This window comes from Dendrobates tinctorius, unplaced genomic scaffold, assembly GCF_039654945.1.
Source record: "Dendrobates tinctorius isolate UK_male_01 unplaced genomic scaffold, ASM3965494v1 ptg000115l, whole genome shotgun sequence".
NCBI classification, from domain to species: Eukaryota; Metazoa; Chordata; class Amphibia; order Anura; family Dendrobatidae; genus Dendrobates; species Dendrobates tinctorius.
In genome coordinates this window covers 9,377,991-9,400,766 of record NW_027361783.1, presented here as the reverse complement: position 1 = coordinate 9,400,766, position 22,776 = coordinate 9,377,991, and the positions used below count along the sequence as shown (strand labels likewise).

Genomic DNA, 22,776 nt, shown 5'->3' with positions numbered 1-22,776 from the left:
CGAGGTGGTCAGACTTCATGGTGTCCCGTCTGACATTGTGTCTGATCGAGGTACGGAGTTTGTGGCAAAGTTTTGGAGAGCTTTTTGTTCTCGCCTTGGAATCAAATTATCTCATTCATCGGCTTTCCACCCTCAGTCGAATGGACAGACTGAGCGGATGAACCAAAACCTGGAGCAATACTTGCGCTGCTTTATTTCCGACAATCAGGAAGAGTGGTCAGTGTTTCTTCCTCTGGCAGAATTCGCAATAAACAACCATTGCCAGGAATCGTCTGGGGAATCTCCTTTTTTTGTGTGTGTATGGTCAACATCCTCAATTTTGCACCTTGCGTCAGGGGTGCTCAGTTGGCGTCCCAGAGGAGGACCAGTTGGGAGCTCAATTGTCGTCTTTTTGGAGGAGAGTCAAGCAGCGCTTGTTAAAGGTGGGTTCCAGGTACAAACAGGTGGCTGACTGCAGACGTGTGCCAGGTCCGGACCTGTGTGTGGGTAATTGGGTGTGGTTATCTACTAGGAACATTAAGCTCAAGATACCGTCACTTAAGTTGGGTCCCAGGTTCATTGGCCCATTTAGAATCTCCGCAGTGATCAACCCCGTGGCATTTCGTTTGGAGTTGCCTGCTGTGTATAAGATTCATAATGTATTTCACAAAGCATTGCTAAAGAAGGTCGTGGGTTTGGTGGATGGTTCCCCCGGGCCACCACCTCCCGTCTTGGTGGATGGTGCGTTGGAATTTGAGGTGTCCAAAGTGGTGGACTCTAGGGTTGTGCGTCACACTCTACAGTACCTGGTCCACTGGAGTGGCTATGGTCCTGAGGAGAGGACATGGGTGCCGGCCTCTGACATTCATGCTGATTGACTGGTTACTATGTTCCATCGTCGCCATCCGTATAAGCCAGGTCCTCGACATGGTGAGGTTCCGGAGGTCCCTCGTAGAAGGCGGGGTACTGTCATGTCGGACACTGTTCACACCAGGGTGTCCGGCAGACAGCGGTAATACCCTGTTGGGTATTCTGTTCCAGTCGGGATAGGGTTAACCAGGTTGTCATGCTGGCTGAGGGCTGGGCCACGCCCTTGGTCTTTAAATAGTTCGTCCTAACTATGGGCGTCGCCGACTATAGCTTTAGACTAGTGCTAGCAATACCGGTCAGCAGTGGTGGTGTTGGAGCATCTGATATCTGGTGCAATATATCCCTCAGTGGTTCTTTCTCCAATCTGTTATATATATGTTTGGTTGCCCTCGCACATTATTGTATTCCCTTGTGTATTAACTGTGTGGTGTTTCTTTTACCCCTGTCCATACGTATTTGTGGGGTCTGGTGTCTGGTCCCCTCACTGGGTGGAGGGAGGTGGGTTCAGCTTAGGGCTGGACAGGAGACAGGGACAGGGTGGAGGCTCAGGCAGGCACACCTTCAGTGTAAACCCTGGGTAGAGGGACAGACAGGGTTCCCCTAGTCTGAGGGACATCGCAGGGGTCCCGGGGTTTTTGCCTAAAGTAACCTAGGCATACCATGACACTGAGCCCCAGGTGGACGAGCATAGAGCAACTGGGTGAGCTGGAATCAAGTTTTTGTTAAGGAAAATGTTTAACTATTTTGTGTGACATGACTCTCTGATTTAGGGGAATAAATTAAAAGTTTGAAAATTGCAAAGTTTCCAATCTTTTCTCAAATAAACGTAAGCCATATCAAAGAAATTTTACCACTATCATGAAGTACAATATAGCACGAAAAAACTATTTCGGAATCAGTGAGATCCATTGAAGAGTTCCATAGTTATTACTTCGTAAAATGACAGTGGTCAGAATTGAAACAAATTGACCTGGTCAGGAAGGTGAAAACAGGCTTTGGGGTGAAGGAGTTAAAAAAAAATGACTGACTGTTATTTCTATTTACTTAGTTGAGAGTAGTTCTTGCCCTGTTCTGGCTTAGAGCACTTTTAAAATAGGGCTCAGAACTGTATGTACCAACACTGCCTCTGCAAAACACGTCTGATAGTCGAAAACACTTTCAAAAGTCCAGTGATTCCACAAATGGACTGTTGACAAAGCATTTCTATTCATTGCAAGGTGACTACCTAATGAAGCTACTTAAGTAAATTCCAAAAGTGTGTAAAGCTGTCATGAGAGAAATATTAGGTTTCTTTGAAGAGGTGTAACATATAATCTGTTTTTTTCACATACATTTCTTTACTCCTTATTTCCATATACTCATTCATGGTTTTGCTGCCTTCATGCTGAATATAGAATATTCACATTCTAATAAGAACAAGGAAAGCCATTGCATGAACTGAAGTGTCCAAACATTTAACCCATATTGTATACATGCACCTCTAAGGAAGCTTTCTTATGACACTGTACAAAATCAACCCTTAGGCCGGAGTCACACTGGCGAGGAATACGGGAGAGTGAGAGGCGCTAAAAGCACGCATTAGACACGGACAAATGATTCTCTATGGGGTCACTCGCACCAGGCGTATATTTCTCCTCCGTATCCTACGCTCCGTGCCACTCGCAGCATGCTGCGATTGTCAGCGTACTACGCCCGTAATACGCCAATGCAAGTCTATGGGTGTGCAAAAAATACGGATTACACACGGACCACACATGTGACTTGCGAGAAATACACACCTGGTGTCTTTTAGAAACCCTGTCATAGGGCTCCATTATATGTCCATTTTGCAAGCCTGCGAGAAAATCTCGCCATACGGATTACATACGGATGCTGACATGCGCAAAATACGCGACCACACCTTGATTACGGATGACATACGGAGCACTATTTAGGGGTCTGTCATCCGTATTACGCATGTAAAATATTGACCGTATTTTGCGCAGGTTAGTGTGACTCCAGCCTTAGGCTGGAGTCACACTGGCGAATAAAACGGACGAATGCAATGCGATAAAAAATCGCATTGCATTCGAACCCATGTTATTCCATGGGGCAGCTCCCATCATGCGATTTTTTTTATCTCATCCAATCCTCTGACCGAGACAATCGTAGCATGCTGCGATTGTCACCGATTTTAGGATCGGATTCGACAATGCATGTCTATGGGGGCGAGAAAAAATGGGATTGCAAACGGACCCGATGTGTGAGTTGCGATAAAAATTGCACCAAAAGCCGGCAAGTTTTTTTCCTAAATACAGTAAAATGACAGTGTCCAGTTAAATAAAGCAACGAATTAATAGATATAGACGCATTAAATAAATATATATATATATATTTATATATATATATATTTTATACATGTCATAGAGACACATTTATATATATATTTCTAGTTCATACATTTCTTAATTGCAGAATAGCCGCTGACACATTAGCCGGCTTTTGTATAACATTGTCCTGCCCGACATGAAATGACACATGGTTTACATATAGTTAACCATTTCATTTCATGTTTATTTCTTTATGTCTATCACTATTAATTATATGAGGGCTTGTGGGTTAAATTTTGGGCTTGTAGGGGTTCATTTAAGGGGTTAATTCGTTGTATTAAATTACGGGGACTCAATGCAGCCTCAGTGACGTCAGCGGGAGTCTCCGCAATTTAATATAACGAATTAACCCCTTAAATGAACCCCTACAAGCCCAAAATTTAACCCACAAGCCCTCATATAATTAATAGTGATAGACATAAAAAATAAACATGAAATTAAATGGTTAACTATATGTAAACCATGTGTCATTTCAAGTCGGACAGGAGAATGTTATACAAAAGCCGGCTAATGTGTCAGCGGCTATTCTGCAATTAAGAACTGTATGAACTAGAAATATATATATTAATGTGTCTCTATAACATGTATAAAATATATATATATATATTTATTTAATGTGTCTATATCTATTAATTAGTTTGTGTGGGGAAACCTGTCATTGGTCTCCATTATATGCCCATTTTGCTATCCTGCGAGAAAATCTCGCCAGACGGATGTCAAAAGGATCCTTACATGCGATTAAAATCGCATCAATGAAGAAAAATCGCATCAATAACGCATCACTGGTTAAGATACCTTTGTGCGATTTCGGACCGTTAAAATGGGACCGATTTTTTATTCGTTGTGTGTGACTCCAGCCTTAAAGGGAACTTGTTACATGGAAAAACACTATTAACCTGCAGATATGGGGTTAATCTGCAGGTTAATAACATTCTCAACTTGCCCAGCGCCAGCACTTAGAGCCCCGATGTCAGGAGGAAATTAACATAATTCCTTCCAGCAGCATTTATGTTTCAGTTGTGGAAGCGGTGACGGTGCATGTTCAGACACCATTCTGTGTATAGTAAGAGAGGCGGATGTAATCACCCCCCCGACACTGACTGACAGCTGGCCGTAACGTTGAGCTGCTGTCACTGCAGGGGGCGCGGTTACAGCCACTCTCTATACACAGAGTGGTGACTGAGCCCGTGCCGGTGCCGCTCTCGTGTCTGAAATCTGAACGCTACACTGCAGTGGAGGTCTAAGTGCTGGTAGAGGTGCCGACGCCAGGCAGGTTCAGAATGCTATTAACCTGCAGATTATCCCCGTAATTTAGGTTAATAGCATTTCCTCATGTGACAGGTTCCCTTTAATACATGCTAAGTGTATGTGACCAAGTAACCCAAATAAGTGATTATTCTGAGGAAAATCACCAGCATAGCTTAGGTCTGAAACATTATTGTGATGTAGATGTGGGACATGTACATATAATTATTTGGACTTATCATGTAGAAGTTTATGCAAAAAACCTCAAGAAAAATAAATGGGATCAGAAAAATCACAAAATCAAACCAAGAAAAAAGGGGAAAAAACCCTAAAATGTACCTTTTAATTTCATAATTAAAAATATCCAATACAGAAGGGTGCTAGGATCAGACAGGTACTTGTCCACACAAAATTCAATCTAAATAGATACAATAGTAAAAAGAGGGGGGACTAATGTCACCCTATTAGGCCCTAACACAGGCCCTACCTGACTGTGGAGGTTGGCACCCTAGTTGTTGACGATGTGGTTTGTTAGTAAGGTGTTCTAGGGTTCTCAGGGCTACCAACGTTGAGCGGGCTGCCACATCGTCAACAACTAGGGTACCAACCTCCGCAGTCAGGTAGGGCCTGTGTTAGGGCCTAATAGGGTGAGATTAGTCCCCCCTCTATTTACTATGATATCTGTTGTGTGGACAAGTACCTGTCTGATCCTAGCACCCTTCTGTATTGGATATTTTTAACTATGAAATTAAAAGTTATACTTTAGGGATTTTTCCTTTTTTCTTGGTTTGATTTTTTTTTTAGAAGTTTATGCAGGCAAGACATCCCAGGACTTTCACACACACGCACACACAATGTTTATTCACAGTATTTGGAACTTGGATTACTACATATGCCATATGACCAAAAATCTGCTTTATTTGCATTAGCTAAAGCTCTAAGAAAGTCTGAGACATTGCCAACACTGCACACACCTGGATCTCAAGACACATCTCCTTTGAAAATTACATGGCTACTCTTAATGAAAGCCTGAGGGTGTTTTATGTGCATTGCATAGTTATGTCTTTCTCAGTAGGGTGCAGCTGATGATTGCACAGGTAGTAATGACAAGCACACCTTCCTATGCTCAAACATAGATGGTTTGTTTTTGTCTCAAACCAAACACCCTCATGTATTCTGAGCATACAGAGTTTCATATCATGTATTGTTTGCTCTTAAAGAAGTATTTTTTTATTGCCTAAACCTGTCTAAATGTGTATGTAATGTAGTGTAACTGTTGTAACACATTTCATGATTGTCATCTTCCCTGGTATCTAAGGCCTCTTTCACACTTCCGTTTTTGACAATCAGTCAAGATCCGCCAATTTTGAAAAAAAACGGATCCGCCATTTTTCTTTGCGGATCCGTTTTTTCCCCATTGACTTTCATTATTGGCGGATCCTGACTGATTGCCGTCCGTTGCATCCGTTTTTTGTGAGGATCCGCCACAATGTTAGTGTCCGTCAACATCCTCAAAGATTTCCAAACGGAGTTTGCAACATTTTTTTGGCCGGCGGATCCTCCAGACACTGAATTAACCCCAAATTCTGTCTGGGTGCCGGACCAAAAAAAACTCTCTCTCTCTCTCTCTCTCCAGCTGAGAACGGACGCGCTTGTCTGCCTTTTTGGCGGATTTTAACTGATGCAAATAACTGAAGTGTGAAAGAGGCCTAAGGCTGGCCCTCTACTAACGGATCACTAAGGCCTGTTTCACATTTCCGTTTTTGACCATCAGTCAAAATCCGCCGTTTTGCAAAAAAAAACGGATCCGCCATTTTTTTGGCGGATCCGTTTTTTTCCCCATTGATTTGCATTACCGGCGGATCTTGACGGATGGCCAACCGTTTTTTTGAGGATCCATCAATTTTTTTGCGTCCGCCAACATGCCTGGACGGACCATGCAACGTTCTTTTGCTGCAGGATCCGCATTTTATAGTGCGCATGCCTGGAGGAATGAAGTCAGCCAGAAATTTAACCCTGAAATCATTTCTGGAGAAAACAGAAAAAATTCTCTCTCTCTCTCTCTCTCTCCCCTTCTCTCTCTCTCTCCCCCCCTCTCTCTCTCTCCCCCCTTCTCTCTCTCTTCCCTTCTCTCTCTCTCTCTCCCCTTCTCTCTCTTTCTCCCCTTCCCAGGCTGCGGTTCCTTTAAAATTCTTCATTCATTGGATCCGTCAAAAAAACGGTCTGGTGGCATCCGTTTTCCGCCATTTTAGCGGATTTTAACTGACACAAAAAAACTGAAGTGTGAAACAGGCCTAACGGGTTTATATGTGAGCCATAAGTTGCTTTTACAATGTACAGGTGCATCTTACAAAATTAGAATATCATCAAAAAGTTAATTTATTTCAGTTCTTCAATACAAAAAGTGAAACTCTTATATTAAATAGAGTTATAACAAACAGAGTGATCTATTTCAAGTGTTTATTTCTGTTAATGTTGATGATTATGGCATACAGCCAATGAAAACCCAAAATTCATTATCTCAGTAAATTAGAATACTTTATAACACAAGCTTGAAAAGATGATTTTAAAATCGGAAATGTTGGCCTACTGAAATGTATGTTCAGTAAATGCACTCCATACTTGGTCGGGGCTACTTTGGCATCAATTACTGCATTAATGGGGCGTGGCATGGAGGGGATCAGCTGTGGCACTGCTGATGTGTTATGGAAGCCCAGGTTGCTTTGATAGCAGCCTTCAGCTCTCCTACATTGCTGGGTCTGGTGTCTCTCATCTTCCTCTTTAGAATACCCCATAGACTCTCTATGGGGTTAAGGTCAGGCAAGTTTGCTGGCCAATCAAGCACAGTGATACTGCTGTTTTTATATCAGGTATTGGAACTTATGGCAGTGTGGACAGGTGCCAAGTCCTGCTGGAGTATGAAATTTCCATCTCCAAAAAGCTTGTCAGCAAAGAGAAGCATTAAGTGCTCTAAAATTTCCTGGTAGACGCTGTGCTGACTTTGGTCTTGATGAAACATAGTGGACCTACACCAGCAGATGACATGGCTCCCCAAACCATCACTAATTGTGGAAACTTCACACTAGACCTCAAGCAGCTTGGATTGTGTGCCTCTCCACTCTTCCTCCAGACTCTGGGACCTTGATTTCCAAGGTCTATTGTGAAGTATGCATGCATACATGCATGGAGAGCCTGTGTGTTGTGACAGTGACACAGCCATGACACATGCAGTTGCGGCAGTGATCAGTTGTTCAGCCAGTGCGATCCAGGAAGCCGGGTTCCTGCTGTAGCTTATTCGGCAAGCACTATAGCTTGCTGAATAAGCGGGGACCCGAAGATATTTGCTTAACTCTAGTCCTGAGTACAGCGCACTTGACCGCTGCAGCCAAGCACTGGATAAAACAGTATGCAGTTAGCGCTTCAGCTCTCTCTAGTGATGGCTGAAGGAAGACAGAATTAAATTGTTCATTATTCCAATACAGAGGATTACGAGCTTTGTATCAATTTTCTGTATAAACTTTTTCCTTGCAGATTTAAAGCAGTTGCAAATCTGAAGCATACCAATTCGTTCAGCGTTTTTGCAGCATTTTTCATACATTCTAATAAATGGGAAAAATACTTAAAACATTCAGAAACATTCACATTTTTTTTTCAAAAGGAACAATTTTGATGCAGAAATATCTACAGGAAATGCTTAATGTGTGCACACACCCCAAAGGTGTACATAGCGTTGAAACCAACATTGTGTTAAAAAATTTCCAGTAGTTGAAGTGTGAGTTATTGACTGATGTTCTCAGAAAAAGATATTTAACCATATTATTACTGATGTTTTATTTTCTCTTTTGGTTTTCATGTATAAAATATAGATAACGCAAACATTTACAGTACCTTCTAATTGTTCTAACATTGCTTTTACCTTTTACAGCTGTGATCATCGCTGTGAGCTCTATAGGCTGTCTGTTACGGTTTATCCTCATCTTCTCATGTGATAAGTTAAGGCCGATGATATCAGAAGATGACCCAGACAATGTCAAAGAAGTTCAAGTTGCTACATCACCATCATTACAAAACAGTGGCCATGCAAATCCAATGGTTCTGGAAATAGAGGAATTCTGAGCTGCTTGTATTATACACCAGCTGAGTGCACCTATTTATATCAAAAATATTATATTGAGTTGTTAATTATGACACTTGAGAACAAATGTATGTCACTTGTTGTTGGAGGTGTAAGGGACTTTTGCTAACTTGACCAATGAAAGAATTTTATAATGGAGATGATCTTTCTGTCGAGTTAGAGGTGAAACCCATGTATGATTTGTTGTTATTGTGATATTGTTTCTTTGAGTATTTTTTTTTTAAATAAGATTTAAACTACACTTTGAAATAATTATAGTTAATCTCATTGAAAAAAACGAGAAATGTTCATCAAGTTCAACCGATGGATGGGAAGGGGCACAATCAGAACCACAACGCATTGTCCGACCGTCGCAAAATAGCTAATCTTTCACTTTTGATTCCAATTATTGATCCACTGGACCAAACATTCAAAAATGAGCTTTATTAATTTACATGAGCATTTATTTTTGTCTAAAAAAAAGTCTTTTTTGAAACCACTAAGGGTTCCCGCTATGACCAGCGGCTGAGTAAAGGCCCCGTTATACATAACGATGTCCCAGCGATCCCACCAACGATCCGACATGGATGGGATCGCTGGGACATCATTAGGCTGATCGCTGGTGAGCTGTCACATAGAAAGCCCCTCCAGCAATCAGGACCACCGAGCAAGCTGGTTTCCAATGTAAACATTGGGTATCTAAGAGCCGCGCGGCTCTTAGATACCCGATGTTTACTTTGGAAACCAGCGTCCAGCGTCACTGATCGCTGGTCTCTCGCTGCAACACGCAGCAATGCATGCTGACCAGCAGGAGACCAGTGATTAAAAAAAAGGCCCAGGACGATGTAGCGTGATCAGCGATAGCCAGCAGGGGGGCCGGTCGCTGATACCCGTCACACACAGCGATCTCGCTGGCGAGATCGCTGTAGCGTCACAAAATCAGCGATCTCGCTAGCAAGATCGCTGTGTGTGATGGGGCCTTTAAGCTGCTCCACAGATTAACGGTTCCTATGGTAAAGAAGCCTTATCTCCTCTTGAGACTGAACCTTTGTTTTCCCAGTTGGAGGAAGTGCCCACTTGTCTTTTTAGGGGGTTTTACATTAAATGGCGATACTTCCGGGCCATAGAACGTAATGGCATATGCCGGCGCATGTGCAATAATGATTTTATGCTTTGCCCACAGTTGGGCAAAGCATACTGCGCACGCGCGGGAGGACATTTGAATGTGCACGCGCGCTAAATCCACGTGAACGCAGGAAGTACACCAAATAAATGCGTAGCGCAATCCAGGAGGGGGGAGAGAGGAACAATAAGCCCCGTCCATCGGACCGGACCGAGGAGATTTACATACACCACGGGAGGAATATAAAAGGTATTTATTGATCAAAGGTGGGGAGTCAAGCGGTACGAAAGGTACTGGTATAATGCATAGTTGACTCTGAATTCAATCATATTTTTACTTGATATGCGAAAAAAGTGGTGACAGATTTCCTTTAAGTATTGCAATATATCCAGAAAAATTGGATGTTATCCGTGCGGGATCAGATTTCTTTTTTTTGTTCAGACATAGACTTGAATAGATCTCATCCGAAATATAGAGAATAGTGCATGCTAATTTTTTCTTTTTCACGTGGACATTTGGTCTGTGTAAACACCATTTAGACTGAATATACAGTCGAGAGCACATAGCCTTGAAAAGATAATAAGAACTATTTAATGCTATTATATGGAGCCCACATAAGTGTACACCCTGAAACAAATAATGGTGATCATAGAAAAACAGCAAACTGGTTTTAAGTTTTATAGAGCAACATAGCTGGCAATGTAATAGGTTTATATGACATTTCTAAAAATGTGCATATTTGTCAGATTGGTGGACAGATATGCTTCCAGATAAGGGAATGTTTTAAAAAAAAGACGAAGCTGAATACCCTATGCAGTAAAAGCTGAAGAGATAATTATAGCTGGGAGAAGCCACTGTAAGGGTCTGGCCACAATAGAGAGAAAAGAAAGACAAAAAACAGAAAGCAATCACATTCAGTTATGAAAGTTGCCCCTGGTAAGTAATTAGTTTCACGTTAATTTGTGACAAGTTCATAGAACCAGCCAAAAATGTCGGGAGGATTTAGACCTGACACCTGTAGTATTGTGATGTATGACATACAATCAATACTTGAGAAAAATGCATTTTATTTCCAAAGTTTTGAAGTTCCTCAGTTTCTCAACTTTTCTGTGTTGATTACTTCTATTAATAACTAGAGATGAGTGAACACTAAAATTCTTGGGTGCTCGTTGCTCAAGCTGAGCAATTCCTAATCTTAATCCTAATTCCTAAACATGCTCGTCTCGAGTAACAAGTATAATAGCAGTCAATGGGAAAGCGAAGCTTTTTATCGGCAGACCCTACAAAGAGGTCTGGGTGCAGTGAAAATGTTCAAATAAATGGGAAAAGTGCTGAACGGAAAGGGAACAGCATGAGGAAGACCCCTGGAAGCATCTCTGACTTCCAGATCGCTGCTGAGAACAATGGTGTTACACTTTTACTCCACTTTGAGGAGTGACATTAAAACATTGCAAACTCACGAGAAATTTCATTTTACAGGAAAAAATGTTGAGAAACATTTTTTACTGTATAATGACTTGTACAGAAGGCAAAATTTAAAAAATATTTAAATATATATCTAATTTATCCCCTTTACCCCCAAGGGTAGCTTGCAGGTTAATGAGTGGGCCATTTTTTACAATTCTGACCACTGTCCCTTTATGAGGTCATAACTCTGGACCGCTTCAACAGATCTTGGTGATTCTGAGACTGTTTTCTCGTGACATATTGTACTTCACTTTAGTGGTAAAATTTCTTTGATATAACTTGTGCTTATTTATGAAAAAAATGGAAATATGGCGAAAATTTTGCAATTTTCAGACTTTGAATTTTTATGTCCTTAAAACAGAGAAATATGTGACACAAAATAGTTACTAAATAACATTTCCCACATGTCTACTTCACATCAGCACAATCTTGGAAACAAATTTTTTTTTGTTAGGAAGTTATAAGGGTTAAAAGTTGACCAGTGATTTCTCATTTTTACAACAAAATTTACAAAACCATTTTTTAGGGACCACCTCACATTCAAAGTCACTTTGAGGGGTCTATATAGCAGAAAAAACCCAAAAGTGACACCATTCTAAAAACTGCACCCCTCAAGCTACTCAAACCTACATTCAAGAAGATTATTAACCCTTCAGGTGCTTCACAGGAACTGAAGCAACAAGGAAGGAAAAAACGAACATTTAACTTTTTAGTCACAAAAATTAGCGACAATTTTTTTATTTTCCCAAGAGTAACAGGAGAAATTGGACTCCAAAAGTTGTTCTCAAATTTGTTTTGAGTACGCTGATACCCCATATGTGGGGGGAATTACTGTTTGGGCACATCGCAGGACTCAGAAGGGAAGGAGCGCTGTTTGACTTTTGTAACCTAAAATTGGCTGAAATTGAGATTGGACGCCATGTTCCCTTTGGAGAGCCCATGATGTGCCTAAACAGTGTAAACTCCCCACAAGTGAAGTGACCCCATTTTGGAAACTAGACCCCCTAAGGAACTTATCTAGATGTGTAGTGAGCATTTTGAACCCCCAAGGGCTTCACAGAAGTTTATAACGCCCGGGTGTAAAAATAAAAAATCATATTTTTTCCACAGAAATGATCGTTTAGTCCCCAATTTTTTATTTTCCCAAAGGTAACAGGAGAAATTAGACCCCAAAAGTTGTTGTCCTATTTGTCCTGAGTAAGCTGGTACCCTATATGTTGGAAAAAACTACTGTTTGGGCACACGTCGGGGCTCGGAAGGGAAGTAGTGGCGTTTTGGAATGCAGACTTTGGTGGAATGGTCTGCGGGCGTCATGTTACGTTTGCAGAGCCCCTGATGTGCCTAATCTGTAGAAATCCCCCACAAGTGACCCCATTTTGGAAATTAAACCTCCTAAGGAACTTATCTAGATGTGTGGTGAGAATTTTGAACCCCCAAGTGTTTCACTAAAGTTTATAATGCCCATGCGTGAAAATAAAAAATCCTATTTTTTGCCCACAAAAATGATCTTTTAGTCCCCAATTTTTTATTTTCTCAAGGGTAAAAGGAGAAATTGGACCCCAAAAGTTATTGTCCAATTTTTCCTGAGTACGCTGGTACCCCATATGTGGGAAAAAATCTACTGTTTGGGCACACGTCGGGGCTCGGAAGGGAAGTAGTGACATTTTAGAATGCAGACTTTGGTGGAATGGTCTGCGGGCGTCATGTTCCGTTTGCAGAGCCCCTGATGTGCCTAAACAGTAAAAAAAAAAACAAGTGACATCATTTTGGATACTAGACCCCGAAGGAACTTATCTAGATGTGCCCTCTTTGGAACTAATCTGTTTCCTGTAAAGTAAATTAGTAGTGCATGGAGGTGTGGTACAGTTGGAAGCAATCCTTCATACACAGGCCAGGTTTTTCAGGGCAGGTGTCGCACTGGTAAATGGTGTCCTTGCGTATTCCCCTTTTGTAACACACTCGGCACCTTTTTTACGGCTTACCTTTTCTACCAGTTGGAGGGACCACCCCCGGAAAATGCTGACCTGGTAGGATACAAGGACCTTCAGTTCCAGAAGAACTGGGGCTCGCTCCTTCCGGAGTGCCAAACATCAGGGCCTTAACCACTACCTCCTGGAACTGAAGGTACGACATATCGGTGTGGCATGCACATCGTGACAGGAGGAATGTGTTGAGCATTGCCATTTGTACGATGTGCACGGCCAGCTTTTTGTACCACACCCTGGCCTTTCTGAGAGCATTGTACGGTTGGAGGAGTTGATTGGAGAGATCAATGCGCCCCCATGTTTTTGTTGTACCCCACTACACAGGTCGGTTTGATGACCTGTGTAGAGGTACCCCATACAGTGCTGAGAGCTTTGGACTTCGTCCTGATCATCCACCCATTTAAACCCTTCAGCTCTGATCCGTTAATCTCCCGGTACTCTGACCTTGGAATATTATCTGATTCCACTTTTGTCTCTTCCTTCTGTTTATGATGTACCCTCCTGGATTCTGACCTTGGATTCCTTGACCACTCTGACTACTGACTTTGCTGTGAGAAGTGACTAGTTTCAAATTACATTTGGCACTACGCTTTTCTTTTTCGCCAGTATGGATCCTGTTCGCATGCTTTGTGACCAGGTGGTGAATTTGATGCAGATGACTCAGGATCTGGAGAAGGATTAACAGAGTCTGGAGTCTTCACAATATCAGTTGCCGGATCAGATAAGTAACTTGATGTAGACCTCCCATAGGCCCCCACTGCTAGCAGTGGCTGTGACATCAGTATCCTCTCTTGTACAGTTGGCCTCTCCCAAACCTGTTATATCCCTCCCTGATACATTTTCGGGAGAGAAAGACCAGTTTAGGGTATTCAGGGAGAGCTGTAAGTTATTTTTTACCCTGCAGCCCCCGGACATCAGGGGAGGAGTTCCAGTGGGTGGGAATAATCATGTCTCTACTGCGAGGGGGTCCTCAGACCTGGGCATTTTATTTATCCCCACAAGCCACAGAACGATTTTCCGTTGATACCTTTTTTGACAGTTTAGGTCTGATATATGACGAACCCGACAGAATCCAGGTGGCGGAGGCTAAGATCATGAACCTGGCACAGGGGGTCACACAGCTGTGGACTACTGTACTGAGTTCCGGCAGTGTTCCACTGAAGTTCTATGGAATGATGCTGCTCTCAGGTGCCAGTTCCAAAGAGGCCTTTCCGAGACACTCAAGGATGCTCTGGTCTTCCATGACGCCCCTTGTTCTCTGATGGAGCCCCATGACTCAAGCCATAAGAATGGACCGCCGAATCCGTGAGAGACATGGTGAACAGCAGGCTGCATGTACTATTCCCCCAGAGCAGGTCCATTTACCCGAGGTTAGAGTTGCCAGTCTTCGAGTTGCGGAGGGAAGACAGAGACTAGATCTTGGACTTTGTCTATGCTAAGGTCTCTCCGGACATTTTTTTAAGAATTGCCCAACTCGTCCTCAAGCTATGAAAACATAGAACGTCTGAGTCTGGTTGACGGCCGAGGAGGTCACCCAGACTCCCAGGTACCTTTTCCTTCCTCTGATAAAGTACTGACAAATTCATTGATTTCCTTCGAGAACTAGGTGTTATCAACATTGGTGTTCATTGACTGTGTGTTACACCCAATCCCTGTCCTGGCTCTGCGCCCCAGTCTTCCGCTGCTCCCCGACCAGGGCACTCACCTCGTGCCTTGTGCACTGTCCCTGTGCAGCCACCGGCTCCCTGTGTATCCCACGCTGCTTCTCAGCATTCAGGTTTCTCCTCTTCCCCACCTCCTGGCGTCCAGTCGGCAGGTCGTCAGCCAAAGCTATTAGGGCACGAGCTCTCCAGGCGTCTTAAAGGAACTGTGTGCATTTTTCAAAATAGGCAATTATCCAATGGCAGCACACTGACTGCTATTTCTCGCCTCTCCTCCATAGGGAGAGCACCGGAGCAATGAGTATCAATCATTGCTACATCCGGTTCTGTTGCCAACCTGTCTGCGCTGCGTAGCTGTCTCTGTGCATGTTCTTATGCTGTCTGTCTCCACAGAAATATCTGAATCCTGACAACCCTGGTTATGTCCCGGGTAGGTCTAATGCATTCTGAAAGAATCCGTTTTTATGGTGTTCCCAAGCCGAGACTCAAGCTATGTCGAACTACATCCAGGAGAACTTGGCCAGAGGATTTATCCGAAAATCATAATCACCGGCAGAAGCAGGATTCTTCTTTGTGAAGAAAAAGGACAGATCCTTGCGGCCCTGTATTGATTACCGGGGACTGAACCAGATCAGGGTAAAAAACAGGTACCCTTTGCCTCTCATTTCAGAACTGTTCGACCGCCTCCGAGGGGCCAAAATCTTCACCAAGCTGGATCTCAGATGTGCTTACAATTTGATCCGAATCTGGGAAGGAGACGAATGGAAAACAGCCTTCAACACCCGTGATGGTCACTACAAGTACCTGGTAATGCCGTTTGGCCTAAGCAATGCACCCACTGTTTTCCAAGAGTTCGTCAATGATATTTTCAGGGATCTGCTTTATACCTGTGCTGTTGTCTACCTGGACGACATTCTGATTTTTTCCACTGACTTGGTCACGCACCGGAGGCAAGTACGCCTAGTCTTACAGAGGCTCAGAGAGAACAGACTGTATGCCAAGGTTGAGAAATGCCTCTTTGAACAATCTTCTTTGCCTTTCCTCGGTTACATTGTTTACTCCACATAATTGAAAATGGATCCAGAGAAGTTGTCTGCTGTACTCAGGTGGCCTTGTTCATCTGGGCTGAAGGCCACACAGCGATTCCTGGGCTTCGCCAACTACTATAGGCAATTCATTCCTAACTTCTCCACCTGAGTGGCGCCAATCTCAGCTCTGACCCGGAAAGGCACAAATCCCAAGGATTGGCCTCCTGATGCAGAGGAGGCTTTCGTTTCTCTCTAAAAGGCCTTTGCTGTCGCACCTGTCCTCCATCGTCCTAACTCTAATGAACAATTCTTTCTTGAGGTCGATGCTTCCGCCGTAGGTGCAAGAGCAGTACTTACTCAGAAATCGTCCACCGAGCGAATGAACTCATGAGGTTTTTTTCCAAGGTTTTTTCTTCCGCAGAAAGGAATTTTTCCATTGGAAATCAGGAACTGTTGGCTATCAAATTGGCTTTGCAGGAGTGGAGGCATCTTCTTGAAGGAGCTCTTCATCAGGTTGTCATATACACCGATAACAAAAACCTTGCTTACCTCTAAACCGCGCAAAGGCTGAATCCCCGTCAAGCCCGCTGGGCTTTGTTTTTTGCTCGATTTAATTTTGTTCTTCATTTTCGTCCATCTGACAAAAATGTCAAGGCAGACGCACTTTCCAGAGCTTTTCTACCTCTTGATCAAGAAGAATTACCGCAGCACATCATTGAACCCTCAAGGTTAGTCGCTGTCGCTTCTGCTGATTTTACCCTGCCGCCCCCTGGGAAAACTTTCGTGTCTGCTCCTGAACATACTTGTGTCCTTCGGTGGGGTCACTCTTCCAAGTTGGCTGGTCACGCCGGTCAGAGGAAGACTCTGCAACTCATCACCTGATACTACTGGTGGCCTGCTATGGCTAAGGACATCCAGGAGTACGTCGCAGCCTGTCCTTCCTGTGCCCGTAACAAGACAGCCAAACATCTACCTGCAGGTAGGCTTCAGCCTCTTCCAATTCCGTCCACTCCCTGGCAACACATCGCGATGGACTTCATCACAGATCTCCCAATCTCATCTGGCTGTTCTGTGGTGTGGGTAGTGGTGGACCACTTCTCTAAGATGGCCCACTTCATTCCGCTATCTGGTCTTCCAACTGCTCCTGAACTGGCGGATCTGTTCATCCGGCGCATCGTCCATCTCCATGGTTTCCCTCTCCACATCGTGTCCGACAGAGGAGTCCAGTTCACCTCAAAATTCTGGAGAGCAGTTTGTAAACTGGTAAGAATTGAACTTGGATTTTTCCTCAGCATACCATCCCCAATCCAATGGACAAGTGTAGAGGACTAATCAAATCCTGGCTGGATTTCTGCGTCACTTTGTCAACGCGCATCATGACGACTGGGTAGATTTACTGTCCTGGGCTGAATTTTCCTACAACAATCAAGTAAGTGAATCTTCTGGAAAGTCTCCCTTTCAGATTGTCTTTGGACTGCAACCCGGAATTCCTCTTCCCATCTCCGGATCATCTGGCGTTCCAGCTGCCGATGCTTTCTCCGAAGATTTTTCTAAGGTTTGGAGGGACACCAAAACTGCTCTCCCAGCGCATGAAAAGGCATGTGGACAAGACACGTCTGGATGTGCCTGCCTTTCGCCCCGGAGACAAGGTATGACTCTCCTCCAAGTATATCCGTCTGAAGTTGCCATCCTACAAGTTGGGTCCCTGGTTCATTGGACCATTTGAAGTCTTGAAACAAATCAACAAATCAACCCAGTCTCTTATAAGCTAAAGTTGCCTTCTTCTTTATGTGTGCCTAACTCCTTTCATGTTTCTCTCCTCAAACCAGTTTTGAGCTTCTTCTTTAAGGATCCAGGTACCACTCCTGACCCTGTCTCGGAGGATGATGTTTTTGAGGTAAAACATATCCTGGCCGTTAAGAAAGTAAGGGATAAGACCTATTACCTGGTGGACTGGAAGAGCTTTGGTCCTGAGGAGAGATCTTGGGAGCCTAAAGAGAACATCCAGGCTCCTCTTCTTAAAAGATTTCACGCAGGCTTGAAAAAGAGGGGGCGTAAAGAGGGGGATACTGTTACACCCGGTCCCTGTCCTGGCTCTGCGCCCCGGTCTGCCGCTGCTCCCCGTCCAGGGCACTCATCTCGTGCCTTGCGCGCTGTCCTTGTGCAGGCACCGGCTCCCTGTGTGTACCACGCTGCTTCTCAGTGTTCAGGTCTCTCCCCTTCCTCTCCTCCATAGGGAGAGCGCCGGAGCAACAAGTATCAATCATTGCTACATCCGGTTCGGTTGCTAACCTGTCTGCGCTGTGTAGCAGTCTCTGTGCATGTTCTTATGCTGTCTGTGTTAGGCGGCAAGTTTCCCCCATCAGCTTGGTAGTGCACTATAATGTTAGAAAAATATAGGATAATGATAAAGGATAAATAAAGGATAGTAACACAGGTGTAACTGAGTGGTGGAACCACTGTTTACGAGCCCTAGAAAGATCTGAAGGGCCGTGACAAGGAGCCTCACCCAATTTGAACACAGATACGCAGCAGCATACGACACCAAGGTGCGAGGAGAGACAAGGGAGGTGGTCCGGGTGCTACTCCAGGACTGTCCTTGGGTAGATGGCAGCTGACCCCCTAGGAGTGGGTAACTGGGGTGGCCTGAGGGAATGTCCAATAGAAGCAGGCAAGCAGATTAAGATGACTGGTGCCACGGATGCAGACGGGACCGGCTGGTGAGAACATGGGCTCTGGCATTTGCAGGCTGGGTCGATGGATAGGCGGACACAGCTGATAGACAGGCTGGCAGGTACGGTTGATCGACAGACTGGTATTCAGGAATACAAGTGTTGAGACCTGAGAACTGAGAAGGATGTTTAAGAACACACTTACAAGATTGCACAGGCACCTCCCACCTGATGGAGGTGCCTTAAATAATGAGTGCTCCCAAGCTGTTGACACTTTAGGACAGCACGTGCTGTCCGTTTAAGAGGCCAAGACCACATGCGCGCCCTAAGCACTGTGCCCAAGGGTCTGCGAGCAATGCGCAGGCCCCGGGCAACTGCAGGAGAACAAGGATGGGATGTGGGGCAGCGGCAGTGAGTATGTCGGCACCTCTGCTGGGAGAGGGAATCGGAGAACAGAGGGTCTGGAGACAAGGCAGGAGGTGGAGCAGGAGGTACAGCGCTGCATCAGTGAGAGCATTGGTGTCTCTGCTGGGGAAGAGAATGCAGAGACACTGGCGTTACAACAGGCAGTTAACTCAAAGAAAGCACAGTCCTGCCGGTCTGTGAGCCCTACTGCTGCAGGCAAAACACATGAGAGAGACCAAACTTGGAGGGCGAATATTTAAAAAAATTATTGTCATACACCACTAAAGTGACATCAATTTCCACAGAGTAGAAGTAGTATAATGGGCCTCTGACAATTGTTTTATACAACTTCCAAGCAACTTTTAACTTGTTCAACTTATTTTAAAGGGAGCACTTTTGCACAAAATTTTATATTTACATATTGTTGTTATAGCGTCATTTATTTCATAGCAATTTAAATGTTAAAAGAGGCATACATAATAACAGGGCTGGTTTTAGACAAAGTGGGGCCCAAAATGCTCACATATTGCAACATCACACACAAACATTTCTGTTGTATTTACAAGTGCTAAGTTAAGGATGGTAAACGAGCGTGATCGACAATATTGAAGTCGTTAAAAGCTTGTTTCCCGGCCTCTTTAGGGTATGTGCACACGGTGCGGATTCTGCTGCGGATTCGCAGCGTTTCTGCAGCTGCGGGTCCGCAGCAGATTTAGGTGCGTTGTACAGTACCATTGTTTTCAATGTAAACTGTAAAACGCTGTGCACATGCTGCGGATTTTTCCACGCGGTTTTGCTGCGGTTTACAATCCGCAGCATGTCAATTCTTTTGTCCAGAAATGCTGCTGTTTCACACCTCATCCAATATGAGGTGTAGAACCGCAGGGCAAAACCGCAGGCAAAACCTTAGATAAACCGCAGGACTTTAGTCCTGCGGATTTATCTGCGGTTTTCACTACAAAGTCCGCAGAGGCAAAAATCTCCGTGTGCACATAGCCTTAGAGTAGGTGCAGACGTTCAGTAATTAGCAGCACATTGGATGCAGCACATGTCCGCGGCGTCTAAAGCACTGCCAGCTATTGTACGCAGGTGATTCCGCATATGTTCATTGAACCGTGCAGATTCACCGTGTCCAACACATTGTATGTGTGAAATTTATCTTGTGGAGACTTGCATCTTCACAAAATAAATAGACATGCTGCAGTCTGGAGAGACGTGCCGCATGTCCGTCTCCACGTGCTCCACATGCTGCAGGCGTCTGTACACGCATAGTGGGCATGGGATTTCTGCACATGTATGCAGCGTCCAACCTGCAGTGATCACTGACCATGTTAACCTACCCTTACTCCGGCTGAGATAGAATGATTGGTACAGATAGTCCTCGATACCATATAATGCAGGTCAAATACATATAGTAAAATGCACTCCACATGGTCCTTGATAGAGTATAATGCATCCCACTACAGAGCATAAAGCAGCCCCCCTCAGAGTATAATGTACTCCCCTCAGAGAGCATAATGCAGCCTCTCTCAGAGTATAATGCAGCCCCCTGAGAGTATAATGCAGCTCCCTCAGAGTGTAATGTAGCCAACCACACACAGTATAATGCAGCCCCCTCAGTATAATGCAGACTAGAGTAAACTGCAGCCCTCTTATAGAGTATAATGTAGTCCCCTCATAGAGCATAATGCAGCCCCTCTCAGAATATAATGCAGTCATATTAGAGCATAATGCAGTCCCCCTCATAGAGCATAATGCAGCTCCTCTCACAGCATAATGCAGCCCCACTCAGAATATAATGCAGCTCCCTCAGAGTAAAATGTAGCCCCCCACAAACACACACAGTATAGTGCAGCCCCCCCACGCACACAGTATAATGCAGCCCCCCACATACACACAGTATAATTCAGCCCCCCCACAAACACACACAATATAGTGCAGCCCTCACACACACACACACACACACACACACACACACACACACACACACACGACAGTGGGTACAGAAACTATTCAGACCCCTTTAAATTTTTCTCTCTTTGTTTCATTGCAGCCATTTGGTAAATTCAAAAAAAGTTCTTTTTTTTCTCATTAATGTACACTCTGCACCCCATTTTGAATGAAAAAAAGAGAAATGTAGAATTTTTTTTATATTTATTAAAAAAGAAATCTGAACTATCACATGGCCATAAGTATTCAGACCCTTTGCTCAGTATTGAGTAGAAGCACTCTTTTGAGCTAGTACAGCCATGAGTCTTCTTTGGAATGATGCAACAAGTTTTTCACACCTGGATTTGGGGATCCTCTACCCTTCTTCCTTGCAGATCCTCTTCAGTTCCGTCAGGTTGGATGGTGAACGTTGGTGGACAGCCATTTTCAGGTCTCTCCAGAGATGCTCAATTAGGTTTAGGTCAGGGCTCTGGCTGGGCCAGTCAAGAATGGTCACAGAGTTGTTCTGAAGCCACTCCTTTGTTATTTTAGCTGTGTGCTTAGGGTCATTGTCTTGCTGGAAGGTGAACCTTTGGCGAAGTCTGAGGTCCAGAGCACTCTGGAAGAGGTTTTAATCCAGAATATCTCTGTACTTGGCCGCATTCATGTTTCCTTCATTTGCAACCAGTCTTCCTGTTCCTGTAGCTAAAAAACACCCCCATAGCATGAGGCTGCCACCACGATGTTGAACTGTTGGGGTTGTATTGGACAGGTGATGAGCTGTGCCTGGTTTTCTATACACATACTGCTTACAATTATCACCAAAAGGTTTGATCGTCTTGTGAGCAGGTTGTGGGATGCAGTGACAGACAGGAGGCAGAGCAAGGGTTAACCATTTTATCAGTTTAAATTAAACAGGGGATTTACTCCTCGCAGGGAGATGAATGGTTAAACATGGGAATACACAGTTCAATTGCAAAGGATATGCAGAGATAATGAACTTTGCTAACGGCTGTTCTTTTGTACACTTTTTTGTCAGAAGTTCCTCCGACTGTAAATGCTGCTTGAAAGTCAGGAGCGCCAACAGCAGCTGGCACGGTGCTTGTCCAAGAAGGTTCTGCTGGTAATGGTGGTCTGTCTTCTTGCGGCAGTGGTCAGTGTCCGGTACCTTCCACTGGGCCCCTAGTCCATAAATGGCTGCAGCCAACGCAGGCAAGGCCACAATACTGTCAGGGTCCTGGTCGAACGTCTGGCAATGTGGGCAGCAACAAACAGTCCTGCACCCAGCCCTGGCTCTTAAGCTTACATGCGGCGCTCAGCTGAACAGGGCTCCTGGCTCTCTCCCTGGTACTGCGGCAGGCTCAAGCAGTGTCCTGGCATAAAGTTGGCCCCGATTCGTCTCGTCCTGACTCGTAGCACACTGCGCACGCACCTTGCCCCTCTCACGGCTGGCGGGAAACAATCCGACGCTGAGCGCGCTTTCACTTTAAACCGCACCCCCAGCTTCTGGGTCAGAGCACTGCTCTGGTCCTTTGTGCCTTCCCCTGGAGAACAAGGGAAGCAGCCTCAACAGTTACGGACCCGGCTCCACACAGGTACCCGCAGCCCAGTCTTCCTCCTTACAGTCTCATCTTATTTCTCATAGTCTGGGAGTCCTCCATGTGTTTTTAGCAAACTCTATGAGGGCTTTCATATGTCTAGCACTGTGGAGAGGCTTCCGTCGGGCTATTAGGGTATGTTCCCACGGTCAGTAAGCAGCGCTTGGGATGCAGCACATGTGCTCCATCCAAAGTGCTGCTGGCTTTTGAACACAGGTGGTTCCGCATGTGTTCATTGAACCATGCAGAATCACTGCGTCCTATACACTGTACAGGTGACTTTATCTTGCGAAGACTGAACGTTTTCGCAAGATAGACATGCTGCAGTCTG

The 22,776-nt window shown here is 44.5% G+C and overlaps 1 protein-coding gene across 1 annotated transcript in view; it reads left to right on the top strand.

Annotated features, from left to right (window-relative positions):
• LOC141101145 (uncharacterized) overlaps positions 1-21,096 on the top strand; it is a 56,156-nt gene extending 35,060 nt beyond the window's left edge. The window contains exon 7 of the mRNA XM_073589994.1: positions 8,389-21,096. Coding sequence (XP_073446095.1) covers positions 8,389-8,579 — 191 coding nt within the window. The 3' untranslated portion in view covers positions 8,580-21,096. The remainder of the gene's footprint in view (positions 1-8,388) is intronic.
• The last annotated feature ends 1,680 nt before the right edge of the window (positions 21,097-22,776 follow it).